At 44.1% G+C, this 19180-nt stretch overlaps 1 protein-coding gene across 10 annotated transcripts in view; it reads left to right on the top strand.

The window, feature by feature from the left end:
* CDC123 (cell division cycle 123) overlaps positions 1-14802 on the top strand; it is a 59696-nt gene extending 44894 nt beyond the window's left edge. For 9 of the 10 annotated variants that reach the window (XM_089906492.1, XM_089906489.1, XM_089906487.1 and 6 more), the window contains 2 exons: positions 7421-7546; positions 8006-10983. In XM_089906492.1, coding sequence (XP_089762618.1) covers positions 7421-7546; positions 8006-8290 — 411 coding nt within the window. In that variant the 3' untranslated portion in view covers positions 8291-10983. The other variant, XM_022580309.2, reaches the window with a different exon arrangement.
* The last annotated feature ends 4378 nt before the right edge of the window (positions 14803-19180 follow it).

The following is a 19180-nucleotide window of genomic DNA, read 5'->3' as shown; positions in this document are numbered from 1 at the left end:
TTCCTGGACTTGATTAACTATTTCCTGTCCGATATTAGGGAAGTTTTCAAGTATAATCTCTTCAAATATTTTCTCAGTCCCTTTCTTTTTCTCTTCTTCTTCTGGGACCCCTATAATTCAAATGTTGGTGCATTTAATGTTGTCCCAGAGGTCTCTGAGACTGTCCTCAATTCTTTTCCTTCTTTTTTCTTTATTCTGCTCTGCAGTAGTTATTTCCACTATTTTATCTTCCAGGTCCCTTATCCGTTCTTCTGCCTCAGTTATTCTGCTATTGATCCCTTCTAGAGAATTTTTAATTTCATTTATTGTGTTGTTCATCACTGTTTGTTTGCTCTTTAGTTCTTCTAGGTCCTTGTTAAACATTTCTTGTATTTTCTCCATTCTATTTCCAGGATTTTGGATCGTCTTTACTATCATTATTCTGAATTCTTTTTCAGAAAGACTGCCTATTTCCTCTTCATTTGTTAGGTCTGGTGGGTTTTTATCTTGCTCTTTCATCTGTGGTGTGTTTCTCTGTGTTCTCATTTTGCTTAACCTACTGTGTTTGGGGTCTCCTTTTTACAGGCTGCAGGTTCATAGTTCCCATTGTTTTGGTGTCTGTCCCCCGTGGCTAAGGTTGGTTCAGTGGGTTGTGTAAGCTTCCCGGTGGAGGGGACTAGTGCCTGTGTTCTCGTGGATGAGGCTGGATCTTGTCTTTCTGTTGGGCAGGTCCACGTCTGGTGGTGTGTTTTGGGATGTCTGTGGCCTTACTATGATTTTAGGCAGCCTGTGTGCTAGTGGATGGGGTTGTGTTCCTGTCTTGCTAGTTGTTTGGCATAGGGTGTCCAGCACTGTAGCTTCCTGGTCGTTGAGTGGAGCTGGGTCTTGGCGTTCATATGGAGATCTCTGGGAGATTTTTGCCGTTTAATATTATGTGGAGCTGGGAGGCCTCTTGTGGACCTGTGTCCTGAACTTGACTCTCCCACCTCAGTGGGACAGCCCTGATGCCTGGCTGGAGCACCAAGAGCCTGTCCTCCACACGGATCAGAATAAAAGGGAGCAAAAACAGAAAAAATGAAAGAAGAAGATAAAAGAAAAGAAAAGTTATTAAAATAAAAAGTAATTATTAAGAGAAAAATTTTTTAAAGTAAAAAAAAAAAAAGGACAGACAGAACCCTAGGACAAATGGCAAAAGCAAAGCTATACAGACAAAATCACACCCAGAAGCATACACATACACACTCACAAAAAGAGAAAAGGGGAAAAAAGTATATATTTATCGTTGCTCCCAAAGTCCACCTCCTCAATTTGGGATGATTTGTTGTCTATTCAGGTATTCCACAGGTGCAGGTACATCAAGTTGACTGTGGAGCTTTAATCCGCTGCTCCTGAGGCTGCTGGGAGAGATTTCCCTTTCTCTTCTTTGTTCACACAGCTCCCCGGGTTCAGCTTTGGATTTGGCCCCGCCTCTGTGTGTAGGTCACCGGAGGGCGTCTGTTCTTCGCTCAGACAGGACGGGGTTAAAGGAGCAGCTGATTCGGGGGCTCTGGCTCACTCAGGACAGGGCGAGGGAGGGGTGCGGATAAGGGGCAAGCCTGCGGCGGCAGAGGCCGGCATGACGTTGCACCAGCCTGAGGCGCGCCGTGTGTTCTCCCAGGGAAGTTGTTCCTGGATCCCGGGACCCTGGCAGTGGCGGGCTGCACAGGCTCCCGGGAGGGGAGGTGTGGATAGTGACCTGTGCTTACACACAGGCTTCTTGGTGGCGGCAGCAGCAGCCTTAGCATCTCATGCCTGTCTCTGGGATCCGCGCTGTTAGCCACGGCTCGCGCCCATCTCTAGAGCTCCTTTAAGCGGCGCTCTTAATCCCCTCTCCTTGCACACCCCGAAACAATGGTCTCTTGCCTCTTCGGCAGCTCCAGACTTTTTCCCGGACTCCCTCCCGGCTAGCCGTGGCGCACTAACCCCCTGCAGGCTGTGTTCACGCTGCCAACCCCAGTCCTCTCCCTGCACTCCGACCGAAGCCCGAGCCTCAGCTCCCAGCCCCCGCCCGGCCTGGCAGGGGAGCAGACAAGCCTCTCGGGCTGGTGAGTGCCGGTCGGCCCTGATCCTCTGTGCAGGAATCTCTCCGCTTTGCCTTCCGCACCCCTGTTGCTGTGCTCTCCTCCGTGGCTCCGAAGCTTCCCCCTCCGCCTCCCGCAGTCTACATCCGTGAAGGGGCTTCCTAGTGTGTGGAAACCTTTCCTTCTTCACAGCTTCCTCCCACCGGTGCAGGCCACGTCCCTATTCTTTTGTCTCTGTTTTTTCTTTTTTCTTTTGCCCTACCCAGGTACGTGGGGAGTTTCTTGCCCTTTGGGAGGTCTGAGGTCTGCTGCCAGCGTTCAGTACATGTTCTGTAGGAGTTGTTCCACGTGTAGATGTATTTCTGATGTATTTGTGGGGAGGAAGGTGATCTCCGCGTCTTACCCTTCCGCCATCTTGAAGCTCCTCCCACGTGTCTGTCTTCACGGGTGATGGCATCTGTTAAGAGTTAGAAAGAGGAGGCATGAACTGAGATGTGGTACAAAGGAGAGATGTCACCTGGCATAGTTTCAGCTTAGTGGAAACATCTTAGAGAAAGGACGGGGAGCTGGCACAGTAGAACGCGTAGGAACCTGAGCTGGTGTGCGCCCGTGGCTCTGTTCTAAAGCCGGACCCCAGCCACATCCAGTCAGTCACGCACCATTGTTTATCAAGAGCCTGTCCTGTGTTAGATGCTGGGCTTCTAACATGCAGCTTCCAACCAGATGATCTCTCGACCGTCAAGGAGCTTATCTTCGAGACTTAAGCGTTCCAGGATTGGCCTGGTAGCGAGCAGGATGGAATCAGTGAGGGAGGGAGGGAACCTAGCCCATTGCCCTGAATGTGCGGCTCAGAAGAGCTTTATTCTCATTTAATTCAGCATCTCCCTTAGTCCATACCACCCTGTGAGTTGTGGTATTTGTTCCCATTGTTCAGATATTCAGTCTGAAGCATTTCTGTTCTAATGCACTTATATTTAATGGCATTTGAAAATTTGGGGTTTGCCGGGGTGTCTCAGTATTTCCCTGGCACATGTCCAGGTCTGCTGTGGTTCAGTAGGGCTGGCAGGTCCGTGCACATGTGTGAGTTGGTGAAACAGCTATATAAATGTCTTAAGTGAAGTTGGACATGGACGTCAGTAATTATGACTGTGATCTGACAGAACTGAAAGCAGTTTGCGTGCTTTTAAATTGGGAAACACGCCAGTGTAAACATCCTGACGGTTTCTGAGAAGAGATGTCAGCCATGATGTAAAACTCATTTGCATTCATTCAGTGGTACTTGTATCACTGTTTGTTGTCTTGAATATATAATTTTATGGCTACTCTTGTGAGAAAGCTAACTCTTCTTTTATGTTGGTCTCTGATCTAAGGTATAACCAAAGTGTATCTAGGCTTGGTGACACTCTGATGTGTCCACGTTCTGACAGCAACTGGGCAGGTGGACTCAGTGTTGAGAGCTTCTACCTGCCCGGTATGTCAGAGCTACAGCGCCCCCATCCAGTAGGTCTGGGATGAGGCCTTGGAATATGTATTTTAAGAAGCTTCTTGGAAGCAACCTAAGTGTCCATCATCGGATGAATGGATAAAGAAGATGTAGCACATATATACAATGGAATATTACTCAGCCATAAAAAGAAACGAAATTGAGTTATTTGTAGTGAGGTGGATGGACCTAGAGTCTGTCATACAGAGTGAAGTAAATCAGAAAGAGAAAAACAAATACCATATGCTAACACATACATATGGAATCTAAGAAAAAAAAAACGGTCATGAAGAACCTAGGGGTAAGATGGGAATAAAGATACAGACCTACTAGAGAATGGACTTGAGGATATGGGGAGGGAGAATGGTAAGCTGTGACAAAGCGAGAGAGTGGCATGGACATATATACACTACCAAATGTAAAATAGATAGCTGGTGGGAAGCAGTCGCATAGCACAGGGAGATCAGCTCAGCTCAGTGCTTTGTGACCACCTAGAGGGGTGGGATAGGGAGGGAGGGAGGGAGGGAGACGCAAGAGGGAAGAGATATGGGAACATATGTATATGTATAACTGATTCACTTTGTTATAAAGCAGAAACTAACACACCATTGTAAAGCAATTATACTCCAATAAAGATGTTAAAAAAAAGAATAAATCTTAATGTATACCAATTTAAAAAAATCATTTAGGAGTTTGGGGGAATCCCAGAATGGAATGCAGAAACTGAGAAAAGAATTTAAATGGATTACAAATCCCAGTTGTGGGACATTCTGCAGAATGTCTGACCAATAATCTGCAAAACTGTCAAGGTCATTGAAAACAAGAGACTGTGAGACTGTGAAAACCAAGAGAAGCCTAAGGAGACACGACCATTAAATGTGATGTGGTATCACTGATGAGATCCTAGAACAGGAAAAGGAAATTAGAATACAGTTAAGAAAAATAAAAGACAAACCAAGAGCTGGGAGAAAATATGTGCAATACACATTTCTGATAAAGAACTTCTATCTAAAATTACACAAATAACTCTTAAAACTCAACAACAACAAACAAGAACTAAATTTAAAAACTGGGCGGAGTACATTAAAACTCTCTGTACTATATTTGCAATAACTCTATAAATCAAACTGTTCTAAAATAAAAGTTTATTTTTAAAGAAAAAAAAAGCTTCTTAAGTGATGATAATGCACAACTAGAATTTAGAATAACTACTTTAGGTACTTGAAAAATGATTCGGGTACCCCTATGTATTTTTTTTTGGTATGGTTTTTGTCTTGTTATTAATTTCATTGCTTTTGGGGATGAATATCAACTTGTATCTTTGATATTGTTGAGAATGGATCTGCAGCCTCATCATTTTTTACTTTTTATTTCTGTCTTACGAGTGATTGAGAAAGAAAGTACAATTTCTAACGTGCTAAGTATTCTTTAGATATTTGTTAGATTAAGCTTGTTAATGTCATTAGTGTGAAAATATACATAGAAGGTCTGATTCTTAACCTTGCTCCTCTGCACTCGTATGGTGTTAGTTTCTTATGTATCCTTCCAGTATTTCTTGATGCAAAAACAAGCAAGATACTTATTTTTTTCCGTCTTTCTTACACAAGAGTTAGCATATGATATATGCTTGAACCTTGCTTTTTATACTTTTTAAAAACAGTGTATTTTGCAGAGCTTTTCATTTTCTTACAAGGCATAGTATTTCATTATGTGGATGTACTATCTAGTTTGATGAGTCACTTCCCTATGGATGAATGCTTAGCTTGTTTCTCGTCTTTTACACACTGTGCTATGGTGAACAATCCATATACTGGTGTGTGCACATGTGTGCATGTCCTGGTTTGAACTGAACTCTTTCAAGGAGTAGACTCTGTGTTACTGACCTTTATGCCCTCATGCCTGGCACGGTGTTTGGTGCATAGAGATTTAATTGGGTGGATGGGGGGGTGGTCAGTTGGTTGATATTAGGAAGGTCGGTGTGACCACTCTTGTCTGATGGGTTGCCTAAAAGCAGAATTTCTCAGGATGTCTTGTTCCTGAGGTGTGACATGAAAAACATATTACAGGTTTGAAATCCTTATCTTGATAGTTTTATGCCTGGTTACAGCTGGCTTATTTTTCTTTAAACTAGAGGATGGCTTCTGAACTGCAGAACAAATTCTGCCAGCTATCAGTCCTAACAGTGGTGATTTTATTTGTTTTTTACAATGTGGCATATTTTTAGTTTATAGAGCTAAATATTCTGATGCTAACAGGTGCGAAAGGTTTTTTTCTTTCTTTTTAATAAGGAGATAGTTTTACTGGTTATAAAATCTCAAGTCGAAAGGGTTTGAATTTTAGAAAGTACTCATTTTGTTAAAATAACATACAGTATATCAGAGACATCTGAGTGATCACTGAAAAAGCAAAGCTGAAATCATACCAAGGAGTTGATTGATGGCTGACATTATTTCACGTAGTCAGAGAAGGTACAAGTGGGCACCAGACTGAAGTGAGGATACAAGTCAAGTGGCAAGAAGGAATTGCAGGGTTTCTCCTGGGGATTGTAGAAACCAGGGAACTTAGCCAATGGTATATGGTAGAAACTTCCTGCAGTAGTTCTTTGCCTCTTATTAGAGGTTTCTAGTTTGCAGCCAGTCCTAGGAAGATGTTTCATCTTTCTTAAACTTTTCCTTTAGCACAGATGAGAAACAGCACTAGATGATAGTAATGCTGGCTTAGCAGTCCAGCTCCTTTTCAGTTTTACACATGCGTGGCTGATCAAGACACGATTGCTACATATTTACAGAGAAAACTACCAACAACAAAACGGTATGATTAAATAAATGTCTCAGTGAGAAAAATCAAAAGGAGCAAAGATAAAAGTTTCAACGAAACATTTATGTAGTAAAATGTCACATAACATCTCCGTGATCAAATGTGTTGACTTTAATCTCCTGGCAGGATTTCACAGATTCTCCAGCTCCTTTACGTCAGTGCTCCTGCCACTTTATACCAAGGTGCAAAGGTGCAGACTCTGTCTGACTTGGGTCAGAGGTGTCCTTTCCCTGAGGCTGGAACCTATCACTTTGGCCATTGCTACTCTCAGAGTAGGAGAAGATGGCTTTTCTTTTAAAGGTTGATTTCTTTTCTTCATCTCCCTTTCATGTGCCATCAAGTTCTCTCATGCAGAGAAAACAGTTATTACATTGAAATGAAAGACAGCTGAGCATTTTCTTATGTCTTTCGTGTGTTTAAAAAAAACAAGCCTCGGGCTTCCCTGGTGGCGCAGTGGTTGAGAGTCCGCCTGCCGATGCAGGGGACATGGGTTCGTGCCCCGGTCCAGGAAGATCCCACATGCCGCGGAGCGGCTGGGCCCGTGAGCCATGGCCGCTGAGGCTGCGCGTCCAGAGCCTGTGCTCTGCAACGGGAGAGGCCACAACAGTGAGAGGCCCCCGTACCGCAAAAAAAAAAAACCAAGCCTTTGCAGAAACCTCTCAGGGCTCAGGGATGGTGCTGAGAACTGCTGGCCTCTTCATGAAAGATCATTGAAGTCACCCTTGAGAGCATTCCAGTCATGCTACTTTGGTGGAACCATTTTGTGAGATTTTCCTTTCCCTGCTTGGGTTTTTGACATAAAATTCTCGTGTGATTGGAGGCGGAAGTCTACGTATATGTCTTCATCGGGCTTTCTTTTCAGGATCTCTCCTCCGCCTTTACGGACGGCCTCCCCTTTGGCGCTGTGCCTGCACCACTTAGACAGGCGGCCCCTTCTCAGATGGGGCCTGGAGGAAACTGTCTTTTGAAAGAAGTGATATGATTTTTAAGATGATCTTTTGGGTAGAATAAGATGATCTTTCTTATAAGCCAGATTACAGACTTTATTTTATACTTATTGATCTTTCTTTCTGTACTGCAGGGGAAGGTGTGGCTGATTGATTTTAATCCATTTGGTGAAGTCACAGATGCGCTGCTGTTTACTTGGGACGAACTGTTATCTGGAAGAAACTTAAAGGGTGATTTTAGTGAAGAAGCCCTGGAGCAGGTAAGATGATAAGAAAGATCCCCAGGACACCTGTCAGTCCACTGAGGAATTGCTTGCTGGTTCTCCAGGCGCTGACACAGATTTACTCATAGATACTTTGCTGAGTTCTTCGTTTCGTACTCTCTCGTGAATGTTTTCTGTCTTTCACAAAATAGTTGTATTAGAGAAAGGGTGTGCGCTTTGATTTTTTCACTTCACTTTGTCTAAAGTGAAGATGATCATCCGATAGTTTCTTTTCTGGTTATTTTTCTTTCTCTTGGCTCTTCTGTCCTGCCCACCTGAGAATCCGGACCGTGGGTCAGGTCACGCATCTGTTTATTCTGCTCCCAGCCCCGGGCTGCCACGCACGGTTAGAGGGATGTTGCCCAGATGCACAGACGGGGCGGGGAGGGGGCTTGTCCCAGTCACCACCCCCGACTTCCTGTGGGCTCTGACCGCAGGTTCTGTCGCCCTCGCCAGCGTCCCCTCCTGCTGTCCACGGTGGCCGTTCCACGCACTCCACGCTCCTCTGAGCTTCCGTCCATCACTCCTGTCCTGCTCAGCAGCTGCTTTCATGTCTTCCCTCTTAGGAGAAGAGAATCCATCGGTGAGAACTCACTCTATTTAACTGCCGTCAAACCTACAGACTCACCTGCATCCTTCCTCCCGAGTCTCGTCTCTGCCCCTGCGTCTCTCCAGGTTCCTGGGGCTACCATCTGTCTTCTTTCCTTTTTCCAGTCTCTTCCTTTCTCTGTAAGCAAGTAACCGTGTTCTGACGCCTCCTGTCATAGAAAGCAAGACTTCCCTCAGCCCCGTAATGCCTGCTCATTTTTAAAGGAAATTCTAAAGTCACCCATAATCCCACCTCCTCGAGAACCACTGTTAATATTCTGGTGTGTAACCTGCCTGCACACATACACACGAGGCTTTCTAAAGTAAATGAGAGTGCTCTGCGTCTACAGTTCTGTCCACGGAGCTCTTCATTTCGTACTCTCTCGTGAGTGTTTTCTGTCTTTTACAAAATAGTTTTATTTTCACATGGTTGTTTAAAAACACACAGAGAGAGAATTAGAAAGAGGCGAGACTTGAAATCCTACTACCTAGTAATGGCTATTCTTACCACCTCTGTTAAGGTTTTCTGGGCATTTTTTGTGTGTATGCACATGCGCATGCACACATTATTTTGGCAGTGGGGTCCTGCGAGTTCCTCTCCTGCTGTCGGGCCACTCGCTAGTCCTGTGGCCACCGCTCCCCAGCCCGCTTGCCGCCGGGCCTCCCCCGGCTCCCCACCCTTCGCCCGCCCCTCCCCGCCCCCCCCGTTCCGAAGAAACTGTTTATGGTGAGGGCTCCACCAACATGTCAGGAATTCCAGCGAGCAGTGCACGGCCCTGCTCTTCCTTAACGCTGGGCCACGTCTGAGCTGTTACCTCTTGTTCCTGTCACACCCTTTCCCCTGGTTTCCATGACGCCTGCTCGCCTCCCGGCTTTCTTCCTGCTTCTCCGGCTGCTGCCTTGCCCTCCGTGGGAACATCTTTCCTTCTGTCTGTCTCTGAAATAGTCCTTTTCATCCTTACTCTGTCCCGGGCCGTCCTGGGCCTTGTTTTTCTAGATCTGACTGTGGTCCCTGTTTTCCACATCAAGGCGCTTGCCCTGCTGTGTGGGCCTCGCCTGCGGACTTGCCTGCCTCCTGCGTCGGGCTGTAGGTTTCCGAGCCCATTGATGGGGTCTCTGTTCTCCATGTGTCTGTGGGGCTGCACACAGTGCCAGGCACAGCTAAGGTTGATCGAATTAGTGAATGAAGGGATCTTATTCCTGCTGGCGTCTTAAGAGTTGTGGGCCATTAAATCTGAGCATCAAGGAAGAAGATTTGGCACAAGGTTATTTTTTTTTCGGTACGCAAGCCTCTCACTGTTGTGGCCTCTCCCGTTGCGGAGCACAGGCTCCGGACGCGCAGGCTCAGCGGCCATGGCTCACGGGCCCAGCCGCTCCGCGGCATGTGGGATCTTCCCGGACCAGGTCACGAAGCCGTGTCCCCTGCATACATAGGCAGGTGGACTCTCAACCACTGCGCCACCAGGGAAGCCCACACAAGGTTATTTTTAAATATGAGGGACAGAGTTATTGGATAGAAACAGTTTGCACAAGATTCACTGTATGATCCAAATTCATTCATTCTTCCTTCCCTCCCTCCCTCCCTTTCTTTCTTCTTAATGTAAACAACCTCATATTGGAGATTGGGGATGACAGAAGGGCAACAGGAACTGGCCCCTGCCTTTCCCCAGCATCACCTCCCGTCTGTCCTCCACCGCAAAGAGATCTGCCTTCCTTTTGTTCCTCGAAGCCACAAAGCCCTGCCTGGCCTTCAGGTCTTTGCACTGGTTGTTTCCACTGCCTCCAAAGCCGTGTTCACTCCCAGACCTCACGAGGCTGCTTTCCTCCTACTTCTCAGTTCTCAGTCCAGACGTCGCCTCCTGAGCAAGGTCCCACCTGGTCCCCCTCTAAAGAGGAGTCTACATGGTTCTCCTCTTACCATAGTGCCCTGCTCTTTTGTTTTTATAACACTTTTTACTCTCTGGAACAAGCTTGTTAATTTATTATTTGCTTGCTTGGTGGCTGTCTACCATCTTGTTTTCCAGTTTTTCTCCCACCCCTAGAACAAGGTCCAGCAGACAGGTGTTTCATGAGTACTTGTCAGATGGCTGGTCTGTCTGTCATAAGGTGTGGCTTGCTTTCTAGGGCTCCATGGTCCTGTTCCATCCAAGTTCCCGGCCTGTCTCCACGTGCTGGACACGATCCATCCCTCACCTAGGTCTCTGCCACCCATGAAGCCCAAACACAAGGCCTCTGACTCTGAAATCCTTTTCAGCACCAGGCAACATGTGAATATCCTATGCAAGACTCAAAGCATGTACAGTAAAGAATGTGAAGACTTGTTAAATATGATCCTTGAATTTGCAGTTTTACATAGGTGCTGAGAGGAATCTACAAATAAGTCTGTAAAATGCCGTGAGAAAAGCACAGCAGCGTTAGGGGTTTGGAGCACTCGTTAGCCCTTACTGTTGACTCTGTTCTCTAAGGCGTATTTCCAGCAGTGCACCTGTGGAAAGCGACAGTGTTTATAAAGCATGCTGGCCTGTGTGGGACCACTCGAGGCAGCCTCAGGCCCGGAGAGACCCGCAGCCCTTCATGGCCATGGTGGCTGCACAGCCAGCACTCAGGGACCACCTAGCCCCCCGCAGGGACTCTGGCTTCAGATGCCTTAGATGTGTATTTTCTTGTGAACATGTGGAAGTATTTTTAAAACGTTGGTGCTTTCTTTTACTTCAGTAACTGATTTTCTTCCCTACGTAGTACAGAAGAGGACATGTCGTGGGAATTGCTACACCAGTATCTTTTTCAGTTTGAAGAGTAGACTTAAAGAAGCACTTTCTCAGCGACTTTCCTTTTTCTTTTCCTTTGTAAAGGATGCTCCGGCCTTCCGTTGCACCAACAGCGAGGTCACAGTTCAGCCGAGTCCCTACCTGAGCTGCCGGCTGCCCAAGGACTTTGTGGACCTCTCCACCGGGGAGGACGCTCACAAACTCATCGATTTTCTTAAACTGGTAAGGTTTATGTGTACTTAGCAGGCTGGCCAGCTCTGCTTTCAAGTTGACTCTTTAATATTTCACTTTAGTTATATACCACGTAGATTTTTATTTGATGATTGGGAATTAATGGGCAGGAATTACTAATTGAGGTCGTTTTATAATGACGTATGTCAAGTAAGCTGAAAGATTAATTTATTGATTAAAATGACAGAAAATGTTTTTTATGTGTATGGTTTGAGTAATTTTCATAATACTTGTAATCTTGAAGAAAGTATGTATAGTTGACCCTTAAACAACCAGGGGAAAATCCACATATAATTTATAATGAACCCTTCGTATCCACGGTTCTGCATCCATGGATTCAACCGGCGGTGGGTCCTCAGTACCGTAGTATTTGCTACTGAAGCAAATCCACATGTAAGTGGCCTGTGAAGTTCAAACCCATGTTGTTCAAGGGTGAACTGTATACTGTTATAGGGCTGAGAGCAGATCAGATCTCTCCTATGGGTACTCCAGGGGGAAGGTGAGTATTTGTATTTGTGTGTGTTTCTGGGTGGGAATATTTGTACATAAAGAAGAAAGAGAACGAAGTGTTCAAATATCTTGAGGCTAATGTGCCCAGGAGCCAAAGTGATAAAACTACTTTAATGAACTACATAAGGCATGGTTTTTTTTTCCATGATAATTTTCAACCACATCTTTTGCTAAGGGCCTCTAGAAAATTATACTTGCTGACAGAAAAAGTGATCTTGGCTGAACAAATATCCCACTTAGAATGTGCTGTTTTAATGCATCTTGGTTTCCTTTGACAGAAAAGGAATCAGCAAGAGGATGACTGATTAGCATGCTAGAGTTCAAGGCCAAGTCACACAGGAAACCACTGCTGCTTCTGGAGGCCGTACATAGTCCACAACCTCCTATTAACCCAGTCAGCGGGGGAGGGGGAGGGGGCAGCGTGGAAGTCAGTGGCTTTTTATATTCATGTATAAAACTGGGGGAAATGGAGGGACTTTGCTACTTGTAAAAATAACACAATAAATAGATCTTAAACATAGGAAACCATCCTGTTCTGATGATAAAATACTTTCTGTGAAATACCTTGTTCTTTAGGCTCAGTCTATTTATATTTATCTCTGTTCCTTGTGCTATTTTTTTTATACCTGGCAGGTAGCTGGGCAACTTTATATTTGTTATACAGAAATGGGTTCTTTCTTTATCATTGCTTTTCCCATTGAAAAAATAGAACCTTATATTACTATAGAAAATATTTTTCCTACTTTGAGGATTTTCATGTAATTTTTCTATCAGTTGAGCTTCGGTTTGGGTATAGTTAAAATAATACAGACCTCTCAAACTGTCAACCATGAATTTCAGTAGAGTACCTTAAATGTGTATCCCTAAAACTATCACAGATATATTTCAGCCTTTCAAACAATTATTGGAATTTGGGGGGAGGTAGATTCACGTTTTTAGGCCACCGTTTTAGTGATTCTTCAGTGTCGTGACTGATGATATGTCAGCGATACCTGATTTACTCAGCACTCACCAAATGCTGAGACGCTCTGCTCAGTGCTCTCTATGTGGTATTTTACATCACGGAGCAATTTAAGAAAACAGACGTTACAGTTTCCTAGGGTGTCTATCTAATGTGGTATCAAAGAATATTTTACTAGTTGGAGGTATGTTTCTCAACATCAGAGAGCATGTGCTCCCATAGAAAGATAACAGAGAGAAGTGGGGCGAAATCTCCCCTTTCTGTGTAGTTAAGGCAGATTACGTGTAGTGACGAAAGATATCATTTCTCATTAGGTTATTTCGAATTCTGTCTTGCTGTGTGGTTTCTCCGTTACAGTCACTTGATATTGGTGTTTAAAATACAAAGATCAAGTGTATCAAATGCCATTTCTGAGGCCAACTGTTTGAGGTATAAGTGCTTCAAAAATATTTTTGTTTTTTAAACTGCTCATGGCCTTCTGTTAACTCATAATGGAGGGATCTATTGTTGTGAGTTGATTTCATCTTAGCTCCGAAGCTCGCTTCACCAAGATGACACTTGACCAGTCAAAAAAAGGAAATGTATTTGATACCAATTGAAAAAGTTCAGACTATGTATAATAAAAAGACTCAAGCAAAATTTAGCAAACAGTTTATAAAAAGGACAATTCTTGGTGTAAAACTCATTAACTTTTTACTTTAATTTTCCTGAGGGTATGATTGAGTTGAACTCGCACTTCCCTTTTAAAAATGTGATTTTGGTACATTGTTTCCGTAGTATATTTAATTCTAGTTGATTATCCTGGTGTTAATATTAAATATAGGATAACGTGCAGGAAATATTCTCCTAATTCAGATGTCATTTATGCCTGCCTAAAGATTAGTTTTCGAATTATCCTTTTATTATGTTGGCTTTATCTATTTTTTCTTTGAGGTACCTCAGGTTTGCGCTTGAATTTAGAGAGTGGATACACGTGTGATTCCTTAGTCTGGTTCTGAAATCCTGCCTTCGGAAGAGAAGACATTACAGATCTTGATTCTGACAGGTTGGGATAAACATGTTTACTTTGTCCTGCAGGCAGTGGCATGTAGTACAGGCCTCGCAAACAGCAGACTTTGCCAAAAGTTCTGTTTAAAGAAGTGTCATTTTGATTTGCATTTTCTGAGTTCATAGATCTTTCCCATCTACTCAGCTTTTTTTTTTTGGAAATTGAAGATCATGTCTGTTAAAAAGCAAACAAAGCTTGTGTGACTGAGTTCTTCAGCTTAAATTTGTTTTCTTACCTATAAATTGGGAGAATAATAAACTCATGCCTCTGTTAAATGAGATGTAAAGCTTTCCATGTAGTGCATCGTACGCAAGCCCCTAAGAAATGGCAGTTATTATTACCATTCTGCTTTGCAGACTTCTGTAGTTTAAAGGCAAATCCTTTCTTAACAGAACCAAAAAAATTTTGAGTGGAAAGGGACTTCAGAGATCATTCAGCCCACTTTCTTTTCCTTTTTCCCTCCTTCCCTTTCCTCTTTTTCCCTTCCTTTTTTTTTTTTACAGAAAACTGCTCACAGAAGTTAAGACTTGTCCAAAATTGTAGCAGAATCAGAACCACAAAAGAACCTCTAGTCTAATGCTGCTCCCTAAGGATTTGTAGCCTAATATTTTTTGTAGATAAGTTTCAACCAGAACAAATTATTATTTTAATAATAAAATTTTCAAAAAGAATTGTTTTTTAAATAAAAGTAAGTACAGATTCGTTTCACACATCTCTGTGCAGCGGAATTAAATAAAAAGATACTAAATATAGAGAAATTAAATGAAGAAATAACTGAAAGATTTAATTCAATTTCATGTTTGTATTAACTAGGCTGATCTTGAGAGGAGACTTAGCCATCTTTAAACATTTTAAAGACAGAATTCCTATTTAACTAAACGTTTTATTCATGTGTTGTCTCGGCTCATAGAAAACAGTTTCAGTAAGTGTTCTAAGAAAAGAAATAGTGATAAACTCACCCTCCATATGCACTGCAGCTCTGTTATGTATACACATTAAGAAGAGGCATGAGGAATGGCAATATAAGACCTAGTGACAAAAAAGCGGTTGAAGCAGCAGCTAAATTCCCCATGTCATGAGCTTAGGCAGTGAGTCTGGCATTAATTACCTGAAGAGAGAACGCATTCAAATGTGTCTTTTTTTTTTTTTAACCAGGGAAACCAAATAAAATGATGCTTCTAAATACATATAGACAGAAAAATTAACAGAGGTGGAACATTAAGGTAAAGATGCTGAGGCAGCGACTTGTTCATCCAGCACACATTTTTCGGGTCCAGGACAGTGTTAGATGCTGTGTGTACATCTTAAGCGTCCTGCCTTCAGAGACCTAACAGGATACAGGACACCATGATAGACTCGTACGTAAAGAAGGAGGGTTTGATGAGTTGCAGCAACTTGAAGACCTCTGTGGGTGCAGAAAGAGCGGTCAGGGCCTCGTCCAGGTGAGATGTTGGGATTTCATTCTCAGGTGAGGCGGGAGGCCATTGGGAGGTTTACGCAAAGGAGAGACGTAATCTCATTTAGGACTTTGAGGTGTTACTCTGGTTTCTGGGTGGGAAGCGGAGCGATCAGTTAGGAGACAGTGACTCGTGATGGTCAGGGTGGCCCCTGCTGCGGGGGAAGGCGGTGTGAAGACATGAAGTGCAAAGATTGGGGATACAACCAAGGGGAAGCCCTGATGGGAAGTAGGGCGTGAAGGAGAAGGAGGGTGTGAGCTGCCAGGTGGAGGGGAGGCAGTTTTCTAAGCATGAGAAGGAATTAAAGGGAACCAGGTTAGGGAGGGAAATCAAGACCTCCGTCTTGGACATGAAGAATTTGAGATTGCAGTGACTTACCAAGTAAACATGTCGAGAGACAGTTGGATTTAACAATTAGAACTTGGCGAATTCCCTGGTGGTCCAGTGGTTAGGACCCGGCACTTCCACTGCCGTGGGCCCAGGTTCAGTCCCTGGTCGGGGAACTAAGGTCCCACAAGCCACACAGTGCGGCCAAGAAACAATTGGAACTTCTGTGGAACAGTACGAGCAGATCAAAAGGCCTGGAAAATTGGGAAAGAAAGCCAGGGGGTGGCATTATGTCCAGCTACGTGGGACACTGCTAAGAAGTTAGATAAGGCAGGCTTCCCTCGTGGCATAGTGGTCAAGAACCCGCCTGCCAATGCAACGGACACAGGTTCAAGCCCTGATCCTGGAAGATCCCACATGCCGCAGAGCAACTAAGGCCGTGTGCCACAACTACTGAGCCCGCACTCTAGAGCCCACGAGCCACAACTACTGAAGCCAGTGCACCTAGAGTCCGTGCTCTGCAGCAAGAGAAGCCACTGCAATGAGAAGCCCGTGCACCGCAACAAAGAGTAGACCCTGCTCACTGCAACTAGAAAAAGCCCGCATGCAGCAACGAAGACCCAACACAGCCAAAAAAAAAAAAAATTAGATAAGGCAACAAAAAAAGTTCTTACATATTACGGGTTGAAATCTTTTAATTTGTTGGAAGACCTAATGTGGGTGTTTAATGTGAATTTAGACTGGTGATTCTTACTGATATTTATGTATAAAGTACAAATCTCTCTTCACACCACAGAAGTTAATATTTAGCAATGTAATTATTTTGGGATTCTTTAACTGATCATTTAATTTTGTTAAAGTCTCAGTATGAACTAAGATGACTTAAATTGGGTTTTCTGCATCACTGATTTTTTTGACTGTTGGACACTCACATTTAATGGGTAGAGTTCTTAGGTGGATTATCTCACCATGTACTCACAGACTTTTAATCAAGGAAAGACTTAAACTGAATTTCCCCTACTAGTTGCAAGTGGTTCTCCCCACCTTGAAAAATGTCTGTAAAGTGTCAGCACTAATTTCAGAACAAGGCAAGCAGCTGGGCCGTCAACTACCCATTCATAGTGTGTGAACAAGCAGTCATTGGGGAACTGAGTGTAAATAACATCATAATCTTCCAAATAAGCATGAGGAGAAATGGATTTCTTTGAGAATCTGGTGAAAGATATAGGCTCACCTGAGGAAAATCTTTACACACAGTTTCAAGGGGTCTTAGACCTCAGATTAAGACCCCTGCACTAAAGCTGTGTGGGGTCAGATTAGAAGCCAAAGCTTCTTCACTTGTAAGAATGGAGCCATTTCATAGTGCGTAGTGTGCCTCAGAGAAGTAAACGCACACAGCTTCCCTTTTAACTCAAGTAGTTTCCAACAGTGTTGTTTCTGTAATTAATTAATTTATAGTACATTCCCCTCAGATTGTCAGCTCTCATGAACAAAGTAAACTGAGTGTTAGAATTCCACCAGAAAAGCAAAGGTAGTATGAGTCATATACATACATATATGTGTGTATATAAAATCGCCCTATGACATATATATGTATATATGTACACTTGTTATACACACCTGTGTGTGTGTATAATAAGGGATTTATTACATGGGACTGACTTATTCAGTTGAGGTGAGCTGGCTACACAAGTCTGAAGCCTTCGGGCAGGCTGGGACTGCAGGCACGGGACGAAGCTGTTTGTCCACAGGTGGAATTCAGTGTCTTTCTCTCTGGAAAGGCTCAGCCCTGCTTTCAAAGCCCTCCACCTAATGAGCCCACCAGGATACTCTCCCTTAGATTTAACAGATGGGGACTTTCATTGCATCTACACAGTTCCCTGCACAGCAGGACCTAGGTTAGCATTTGAATAACTGGGGATGGACCCTTGCTTGCCATGCTGACACATCAGAAGACACCACATACTAGAGAAGAAGGTCTCCTTGCACTTACAGAAGCTATAGCTCTGGTGATGGATTATTTCAGGAGTAACTGTGACTAATTCCGATTGTTTTAAAAGGAGCACACTGATTATGCACTGGAGTGGGTGTTTTCCTTGAAAGCAGGTGCTTTAGGGATGACCATACACTTATTTTTGCGATGTTGCCACCACTCCAAAATCTTCTCTTGAATCTTCTTGGAAGTGCCTTCAGATCCATTTATAAGCCACAGAAGAAAACCTATCTTACAATCTATCTATAGATTGTTTTCTAATCTATCTATCCTACTTTATTTAGCACCTTGTTTTTTGATTGAAACTGATACACACTTCCATATCATTTTTCTTTCTTATTCATCAGACTTGGTTCAGAATTCTTCCAAAATTCAGATGTCAGCTTCAAGAAGTCTTAATCCATTTTTTGTGCCACTAGGACTTTAATCTTCCTGAAGCACATTTCCGGTCACTCTAACGCTTAAAGCCTCTCAGAGGTTTCCCATTTCTTAGAAGTTGATGTGCCGACTTCTCAGATAGGCGTTCAAAGCCCAGAGCAGCGTAGCCCCAAGTCTGTCTCTACAGCCCAGTTCCGTGCCCGCCAGCACATACTGTTCTCCAGCCAACCTCGGTTACTTGTGGGAGCCGAGGATATCTTTATCTTTCTCACCTGTTCCTCTGACTGTGCTTTGCCCCCTCATCCCCGCTCCCCCCACCCCATCTTCTGCTTGTTAAAAGCCAGCCTTCAAGGCCCGGCTCCAGTGGCACAGAGTCCTTTCTGTGCTGGGATGTTCACAGCACTTCGGTGTTATTGTCGCTTTTACACTTAGAACTTAGTGGTATAGGATGTTGGTGCCGTAATCAGACTGCTAATAGTGAACTTGGGGCGAGACTGGTGTCCTAGCTTTGCTCTCACAGCAGTTGGTGTGGTGCCCTCTCGGGGCCGAATGAATGTGATTTCACATCAGGGACGGGTTGTGACGTAGAAGCAATTCAAAACGAGTCCCCCAAACGCTTTCCAGCACGTTAGCATCACCAAAACTAACGCATCACTCTCAAAATCCACAACTCGACTAACACAGCACTCAGTTACATACATTAATCTGTCCTTTCTATTCACAATATGGAATCACTACTCGAAAAGGTTATTAAAGAGCTCTTGTCGGGAATTCCCTGGCAGCCCAGTGGTTAGGACTCTGCGCTCTCACTGCCGAGGGCGAGGGTTTGATCCCTGGTCAGGGAACTAGGGTCCCACAAGCCGCGAGGCGCCAAAAAAGAAAAAGAAAAAAAAGAGCTCTTGTCTTTCTTTAACTGAACCAAACCATCCAAAGCCTGTTGCTAATATCTTATCCCACAGCCTTCATGATGCAACATGTACTCCCCTTTCAACTGGGAATAAACCCCAACTAATTACTTCTGCCTGCTTGTTCTAAAACAATTCTAATGGAACCTCAGTCTGTTCTGCCTGTCTGCCTTTCATCTTTTCAGACACACCTCCCTCCTCCTCCCCTTCCCAGCGCAGCAAGCAGGCACAGACAGGACCACTGCCTGGGATTCGCTGCCTTACTTATGTGTCCAAACACTCCGAATGATAATCTCTTTGGAGGCAATTCTGGTTTGGTTTGGTTTTGCTTTTAAGTGGAAAATGTGGCTCTTCTGTTGCTGTTGCATCTCAGCATAGCCTTCTCACATGGACCCCAGAGCCAGGCAGCCTGCATTAGGACTGGCTTTGTCCTGGGTAAGGTATTGCATCCCTCTGTCCCTGTGT

Source organism: Delphinapterus leucas, chromosome 2 (genome assembly GCF_059928025.1).
Source record: "Delphinapterus leucas isolate spDelLeu-1000000601 "Yukka" chromosome 2, BTC_Dleu_Yukka2, whole genome shotgun sequence".
Classification (NCBI taxonomy): Eukaryota; Metazoa; Chordata; class Mammalia; order Artiodactyla; family Monodontidae; genus Delphinapterus; species Delphinapterus leucas.
The sequence above is the reverse complement of the archived record's forward strand: the minus strand, read 5'-3'. Positions and strand labels throughout refer to the sequence as shown.